The 7,961-nt window shown below is 47.7% G+C and overlaps 1 protein-coding gene across 1 annotated transcript; it reads left to right on the forward strand.

The window, feature by feature from the left end:
* Window positions 1-3,127: 3,127 nt before the first annotated feature.
* On the forward strand, window positions 3,128-6,794 carry LOC131277431 (uncharacterized). Its single transcript, XM_058292448.1, has 5 exons — window positions 3,128-3,233; window positions 3,968-4,013; window positions 4,619-4,679; window positions 4,955-5,979; window positions 6,298-6,794. Exons 4-5 carry the CDS (start codon window positions 5,538-5,540, stop codon window positions 6,759-6,761), a joined length of 906 nt encoding a protein of 301 aa, XP_058148431.1. The 5' UTR covers window positions 3,128-3,233; window positions 3,968-4,013; window positions 4,619-4,679; window positions 4,955-5,537; the 3' UTR covers window positions 6,762-6,794.
* Window positions 6,795-7,961: the final 1,167 nt, after the last annotated feature.

The raw sequence follows: 7,961 nt of genomic DNA on the forward strand, positions 1-7,961 counted from the left end.
GTTCAGCTCTGGCAGGGGAGGAACACTGGTGTGGGGTGTTATTGATGGGGGGGCACGTGACTGGGGGGTAGTTCTCCAGGGCATGTGTAGAGGGGACATAAAAGAGTTCTGATATATGTTGGGTATTTTTATAGTAGTTAGAATTACAAACATCAGCTGAGGGAGTGCTGAGTTCCTACCCAGGGGAGCTCTGTCACATTCCCCAATGGAACAACAATAATCCCCAAGTGTAACGGCAAAGACCAACAAAGAAGAATGGTCCAAACTACGGGACATTGTAGATCCCCCCAGGGCCCACTGGATGGAATGTGGGAGAGTGTGGGCTATGATGTTGACCATTGACTATGGGGTGCAGCGATGCCCAGAGATGTACTTACCAGGTGCAAGGGATGTGTCATGATGATGGGAGAGAGTGTTGCTGTGGGGGGAGTGGGGGGTGGGGGCGGTGGGGTTGAATGGGACCTCATATTTTTTGAATGTAATATTTTTTAAAAAATGAATAAAAAAAATAAAGTCCTTTGTAAAATAAATAAACAAACACATTACTTAAATATTAAAAAAAAAAAAGAAGAAGAATGGTCCAATCATGAGCCGTTTATACTGATGACTATGCTTATGAGCCTGTGTACCTGAAATATAAAGGAGGCCTAGAGCTGAGAATTCTTTTTAAACTCTTTAAGCATGCTTACTTTGTATACTGATTCTGTATTAGTCACCCAGAAGGGTGCTGGTACAAAATACCAGAAACGGGTTGGTTTTTATAAAGGGTATTTATTTGGGGTAGGAGCTTACAGATACCAGGTCATAAAGCAAAATTTACTTTCCTCACCAAATTCTGTTTTCATGTGTTCGAGCAAGATGGCTGTGGATGGCTGTGAGGGTTCAGGCTTCCTGGGTTCCTCCCTTCCAGGGCCTTGCTTCTCTCTGGGTTCAGGGTTCCTTTCTTCCCAGGGCTTGCTTCTTCCTGAGCTCAGCATTCCTCTCTTCCTGGGGCTGGCTTCTCTTTCCTCTGTGAGTATATGTCCTGGGGCCCCTGCTGAAGGCTTCAGCATCAAACTCTAACATCATACACCATTAACACTGTCCTTTGCCATGCCTTTGATCTGTGAGTCCCCACCCACCAAGAAGCAGGGACTCAGTGCCCTAATGACATGGCTGAATCAAAGCCCTACTCATAACTTAATCATGCCCAGGTACAGACCAGATTACAAACATAATCCAATATCTACTCTTGGAATTCATAACCATATCAAACTGCTCCAACTTCATCCATTTCTAGTATCTCCAGTTCATACTTAATTTCTGCTGCTTGCTCAAAGTCTACTTTCAATCTTGCTCAGGGTAAATGGTTTGCTCATCTATTTTCTAACTGTAAAATATGAGCAATATGTTTTTTAACTTTAGGAATCTTCAGAAGATGTCTAAAGGTGATTTGACTTGGTTTCTGCCAGATGCTATGGACTGAACAATTTGGATGGATTTTCATGCTCTTTCTTTCATTGGGATCCTCATTCTGAGAGAATGGTATAATTCAAATGTTTGGATTATCTGAGGGAGAGGCTACAGTTATACATTATTCAGGAAGGTTTTGATAGTAATTATCAAGTTCCCACCAAGTACCAACAAAAGCTAGATGTTTCATTCACTTGGGCATCACCTAAATTTTTCTAAGTCCCTCTTTTCAATTAAAGACAAAGACCTTTTGCAGCAGATATGTGACATTTTGATTACATGGGATTACATATCCAGCTCCTCCCATTAGCCAAGTTGCAAGGCAGTTCCTCAGTGGGGCTCACATCCAGTAAACCACTAGGACCATGCATTGGGCACAATTCCAAGGCTAACTGGACGCAGTGTGGTCTCTCCATTCTAGTTCCAGTCATAAGTTTAATACTCTTTTGATTTTCATTGCTGAAATTTTTGTAGTGGTGACTGCTGTAGTCCATTGAGGATTTATTCTAAGTTCCAGAGAGCTCAGAAGTATTTTTCAAAATGGGCTCAATCTAAATAATCGGGCATTGTGATATTTTCAAGTGGGAGGCCATTTCTGAATGCCTTGCCATCTTAAACTGCATTTTAATTGTAAGAATTTTTGAAAAATAGTCTCTGACAATTTTGGTGAAATCATGGTTCTATGCTTACCCTAGTATGAGTGGGAAATGATTGTTCTCAGTATGCTAAATTTGTATAAATATAGTCATTTTTCTAATACTTGATTTTAATCTAATGTTATCCTTCAATACATTAAAATTTTAATCATATTAATTAAGTGAAACATTAAATGGCAAGTTTTCTGAAGAGACTTTAATGAAAAACCAAGAACCCTCCTGAAGTCAAGGGAGAGTAAATACAGGAACATGGCTTGAACTGTAAGTTCCCTGGGTAAAGACACCGATGGGAAAGTTTATACTGGAGAAAGCTGGTGGAGAAAAGATCTGCCAGGTCTGGTAAATTCTCTACCTAAAAGAAAAATCTGACCAAAAACATTACCAAACAGAAATATTTAAACCCAAATTTCAGTAGTGATCATGGGGAGAAACTCTGATATATGTTAGGGTATTTCACACACACTCACATACAAAGAAACAAGCAAGCAAACAAACAAACAAAAAACAAGCCACTAGGCTTGAGAGAAGAGGAGTCTCTAGGTGTAAATCAAGAGTTTTGGCAAAATTCCTGGGAGAAAGTCACATTGTCAAAGGCCATGATGGAATTGGTGAATTAGTACACTGGTCAGTATATATTTCTGCCCAGAGTGAAATGGAAAATTACACTAAAAGTATACCAATGAAGTGAGTTAAGTGTGTATTTGTAAAATAGGAAGCCACAGAAAACTATGGAGAGAACAAGAGGATGAGGAAGGGTGTTGGTGGGGTCTGAGGGGAACAAGGGGGGATGGGCTGTGGGGACACCTTCCTCTGGTCATCCCCTCCCCCACCAACTGAACCACTGTGACTGTTTGAAGCCCTGTGATGTCACCTCAGAACTCTAGGCTGAAATGTGCTTGCTCAGGGCCAGTTGCCTGAGGCAGCGATTGCGTATGCAGTATGGAGGCATTGCTGTTCGTTCTAATCCTGTTCAGTACCCTGTGGCTGAGCGAAAGCACAGCCACAGCGGTACTCGGGTCTCTCTTCTTCCTCTTCCTTGGAGTGGGGCTCTTCACCATCTTGGCCCACTCTAAGAAGAGGAAGGTGAAATTTCGGAGAGTCCAGCGACACCTGGACTTGAGTGAGGTAAGGGACCCTGGGATCAGTTAATGGTCGAGACTCACTGTTTTTGCCTATCCCACTTCTCACTTTCTACACCCATTATGTAGGCCCAGAGGGGCACCTTAGTAATAACCTCTCACAGAGAAGAGCCTATCATCTAGGGAGCAGGTAGGGGAAGGCTATTTTGAAGTGGGCAACTGTTTCATTTCAAAACTCATAAATCGTCCATGTGGGTGTGGCAGAGGGCTCCAGGATAAATTCAGTCATACTTGGTGGCAACGGATTGTAAGTTTTAAGAAGTTCAGGGTATTCAACTAAAGACAGTCTCTCAACACTTGCTCACTCTTCATATCCCTCAGCAGGTTTCCCTTGGAGAAGCGGGTTCCATGTGGGAAGGTTGGTGTGGAGAGCAGTGCTGAGCCCTGGGAAGGCTCAAGGACATGTTCTTGTCCAAGTTGGGATATCAGGGACCAGCAGCCTTCTGTGAGGCCACACTTGCTCCTCTAGAGTGCAGATTCTGTGTCCTCTTCATAAGAAGGCTCTTCTCAAAAAAGACTCCACTAAAAATCAATTGATAGCTCATCCAGAAAAAAATGTGTCATTCAAAGATGAAAAGATAATCATTGGAATTAACTCCCTAAAAAGGTTTAGCAGACTAATACAAGGGATACGTTATTGATGGATAGGGTTCTGAAGGTTTCCTTGAAAAGACAGAGATTGTATCCCATGAGATCCTATCTTCTTTTTTGGTTTGACAGTGTCAGTGCAGAGGCAGGAGAATCGAGGAAAAGGGTGAATTAACAGGTAAGGTTCTGTTCTCCCAACACACCTGCTCCAAGGGTGAACCAAAGCCTCAATCCTGCACAGCCAAAGTCACCTTCCTAGTCTGAGCCTGTCAAAGTTGTTAAAGACCCTCTCAGAGAGCAGAGGTCCCAGAGGCCATGAACACAAGGAAGACTCTCAGACCTTGGGACACTCTCACATCCTCCACACATCCTGACAAACAGAGAGGGAAGGGGCTGGACATACAACGTGTGTGCGATACAGTGCAACAAATCTTGGTGGAATGGGAAAGCAGGAATTGTGTGGCCTGCTAGGGGCAAAGAGTTTAAGTGCACTAAACCTGAGATTCCTCCCGTGAAATAGCTTTTTTTGCAGGGAATGAACAGGCTATGTGTAGGGATCACATGATACAATTCGTGGGAAAGTCCTTGAGAAATAATTGCCCATGAAGCGTGTGTGAGCCCCTCCATTGTTTCCCGTGACCATTGGACATGATCTCCCCATTCTTGGAGCTCCTAGAATCTATTTCTCTAGAAGCCTCACCCAACAGGCTATGGCATGCAGCCCCAGAGCAGGTGTTTTCCTCCTGCCCTCACCACCTGTAACCTAGTCTCCTGATTTCCCAGCTTGGAGAGCTTGCCAGGGAGGCGCCGTGGGGACACCAGGTGTGAGTCCTCCTCGGAAAAGGTGATTCCTGTTTATTCCCTCTTTCCTGCTCCCCCTCCTGAGCATGGCCTGTGCTCTCCAGGTTCCCAGAGCACTCTCACGTGGATAAGAGATGGGACCATAGAGATGAACAATGCACAGGAAAGCTGTGGGCATTGGGTCAAATGTCTACAAGAAACCCTGGGACATAAGCAATCAGTTTGGATGGAGGCAGCAGCAGCCCCTCCCCGGCCAGGCCTGCTAGGGCTCCCTGCCCCCTTCTTCCTCTGACTAAAGCCCTGATTTCTTTCCTGCAGCCCCCTGCGCAAGGAACCTGGACCGGCCAGACACAGTCGCGTCACCTGTCACCCGTGGGCCTTTCCACCTCCCCGGGATGACCGCCCGCCAAAGGGGGACCGTGCGGAGGGTGCTGCTCCATCTGGGACCCCTTTGGTGGCCTGGTGTCTGGCCGCCAGGCGACCTCCACACCCACAGAGTGACCCGCCTGTGAGATCTCTGGCAGGGTCCTCTGGGAGACTTGCCTCTGGCGGCCCACTCTTCCCTCCGGGGGCACAACCACCTGCCCCTCTGTGGGAGGCCCCAGCAGCACTGCTGGGGGTGAGAACCTCCCTCCAGGTGGTGTCTGGGGAAGCCCACCCTCCCTTTGCAGGCACCATCCTGGTCCTTTCATTTCCTTCCTCCTTCCCTCCCTTTTACTCCTTCCCCCCTTATTCCACCCTGACCACCCCCTCCTCCCCACCACTGGCCATTTCCCTCTTTCCACAATCCTCTCTGGCACTGCCCCCCACATTCCCAACCTTGTTTTTGACCTTTACTCCGAGCCCACTCACCCCTGCATCCTGGCTTCTCCCACCCCGCCCCTCTTTTACCGTCTTCCCAATGTTCCTCTCATCCCCACCTGCAGCTCTTCCATCTCTGCCCCAGGTGGCTTGTGGCCCATTCCACCTGCCAGCCCTCTGTTCCTCCCTTTCCTCCCCCACAACCCTGTCCTGCTCCCTGCCCCTGCCCACCCCTTCCCTTGCCTTGCCTTGCCTCTCCCCTCTGCCCTCTGTGCCTTCAGGACATCTACAGAGGGCATGGGCAAGAGGCATCCCTGCACCCCACCCTTGTGCCCTCTCCCTCCCCTTAATTCAGCCCAGTGAAATCAGGGCCAATCCTAGGCTGTGCAGGGGTGTCCTGGGCACTCGCCCTCTACCCCTGACCCCTGCACACCTGGCTGCTGCTGCTACAACTTCAAGCAGCACAACTAACCCCCTGTCCATTGGGGTGGACATAGAACCACAAGTCCAGGCCAGCCCAGTGGACTTAAACCTGGAATCAGGTACGTTGGCTTCTGGGGCCTTTCAGGCCATGCCCAGGGAGGAGCCAGTGGGGGCCTGGCCACTTCTCAGTTGGAGGGTCCTGGAGGGAGACCAGGGAGAGCCACCTGTGGCAGGAGGACTTCTCTTAGCCCTCCGTACAAAGAAGCACTATAATCGGACCACGTTCCAGCCACTTCTCCAATTGGGGAACAATCTAAAGTCCTCCTTAGAAAATGTCCACCAGAAAAAGGGCTGAGGGATCCCCAAGGCCAAGGGAAGAGAAGCCCCTCACCCAGATCAGAGATTTTCCTGACACCGTTTCTTGATGATCCCATCAGGCCTGGAAAAAACACAGGATTTCCAGGAACCCAGAGGAAACAACATCGTACGGAGGGCCCTTCGCTGGATTACACACCGGAAAAAGACCAAGGGGCAGGAAGGACCCCCAAAGGGAGCAAAAGGAAGACCAGCCCCTGGGATGTCCCCACGCACCAGAGAAAAAGAATCTGAATCCAGCTGCTCCCGAAAGGGAGCTTTAGCTGCACCAAATGCACTCCCTGAACCTCAGGCTGGACCTGGGGGGGACTGGGGCCTCAGAAAGAAGCCACGGAAACCCCACCCCAGAAAAGTCCGCTTTGAGGCTTCCTCAGAGTGTCTCATTTATTATCCTGACTCTGCCCCCTGTGAGCTCCTGCCAGACGCAGTGGTTTGCCACGACAAAGTAAAAAACCCAGAACATTCGGGGAGACATTTCAAATGGGGGAAACTGTGCTGCATAGGGTGTTTCCCACACATGAACTAATGTGTTCTAGAAATAAAGTTATTCTTCCTTCAAGCCGCTGCTTTTCATGATAATTTGTTATTTCTCCAACAATTCACACACCAAGCACTAACCAACGGAAACAGCAAAATGCCACAGTAGCTCAAAACTCCCTTACAGTTTGGTAATGTAATCTGAGAATTACCCCCAATTGAGAATTCTTAAATGTGACTTTTGAGCGGGTGGTGAGTCAAGCCCAAGGCAACACATTCCTCTTGCCCAAAATGCGTCATCCATGGCAGCAATGTCTCCAGGTATTGGCAGGTTACTAACACTTTTATATAGCATCTAAGAAACTTTGTGCTTGATTTTTTTGAAAGAAATTTTCCCACACAACAGGGATGATGGAATGCCAGGGTGTCAGGAGCCAAGTGGCAGCTTAGACAAAGACCAAGTAGGCGTGGCTAGTGTAATGACCCTAGACTCAAAGCAGCAGTCGCAAGAGTCTGCCCTGCAGAAACCTATGATATTGGGTAGGGGATTGTGGGATATGTGTAAGTGAAATAGAAAATCTACTCAATCCTTTCCTGATTTGTATAAGAGAAGGATTTTAGATCAAGTGCCAAAAAACAGAGTCATGCCCCCTCAGTCAATTCCAAAATCAGGATCATTTACAGACCTGGAAACCCTGACTGAAGGGATGCCCGGGTCTTCTTCAGGTAGCACCCTGCTATGCTTCCCCATTTTATACTGTTCATCTTCCTCCCAGCTTTCCCCATGAGAAAAGGAAATGATCAGACACTCAGGGATTATTGGACACTGACTCAGAACTGACATTAATTTTGAGGCCCAAAATATCCCTGTGACCCCAATCTGAACATGCATTTGGGGCAACCAAACTGGGCCATGTGGCTGCCCCGAGGTGGCTTTGTTTGGTTTGCTTGTTTGTTTTTATTGTTTCAGGAGCACCAGGAACCAAACCAGGACCTTTCCTGTAAGGCAGGGGCTCAAGCACTTGAGACACATCCACTCCCAAACCAAGATTTATTTGACATATACACAGAATGTCGCTCCCTGTTGGTGGGTTTCTGTTCCTGTGTTTTCAAAGTAAACAGCTGCAGGAACTCTCTCTGCTGTCTGTGGTTGTGCATCTTCCCCTCTCACCCTGAGCTGTCCCCAGGGCACGGGTTCCCTTCGCCCCACCCCACCCACTGCAGCTTCAGGCAGCTGTGCCTTACTAGC

The sequence above is a fragment of the Dasypus novemcinctus genome (assembly GCF_030445035.2).
Source record: "Dasypus novemcinctus isolate mDasNov1 chromosome 19 unlocalized genomic scaffold, mDasNov1.1.hap2 SUPER_19_unloc_1, whole genome shotgun sequence".
NCBI lineage: Eukaryota > Metazoa > Chordata > Mammalia > Cingulata > Dasypodidae > Dasypus > Dasypus novemcinctus.

Bases quoted from the DNA above. Each gene is read 5' to 3' on its own strand.
- LOC131277431 (XM_058292448.1), top strand. From the start codon at position 5,538: ATGTTCCTCTCATCCCCACCTGCAGCTCTTCCATCTCTGCCCCAGGTG. The intron at 5,980-6,297 runs GTACGTTGGCTT...TGATCCCATCAG, and splicing joins GGACTTAAACCTGGAATCAG to GCCTGGAAAAAACACAGGAT.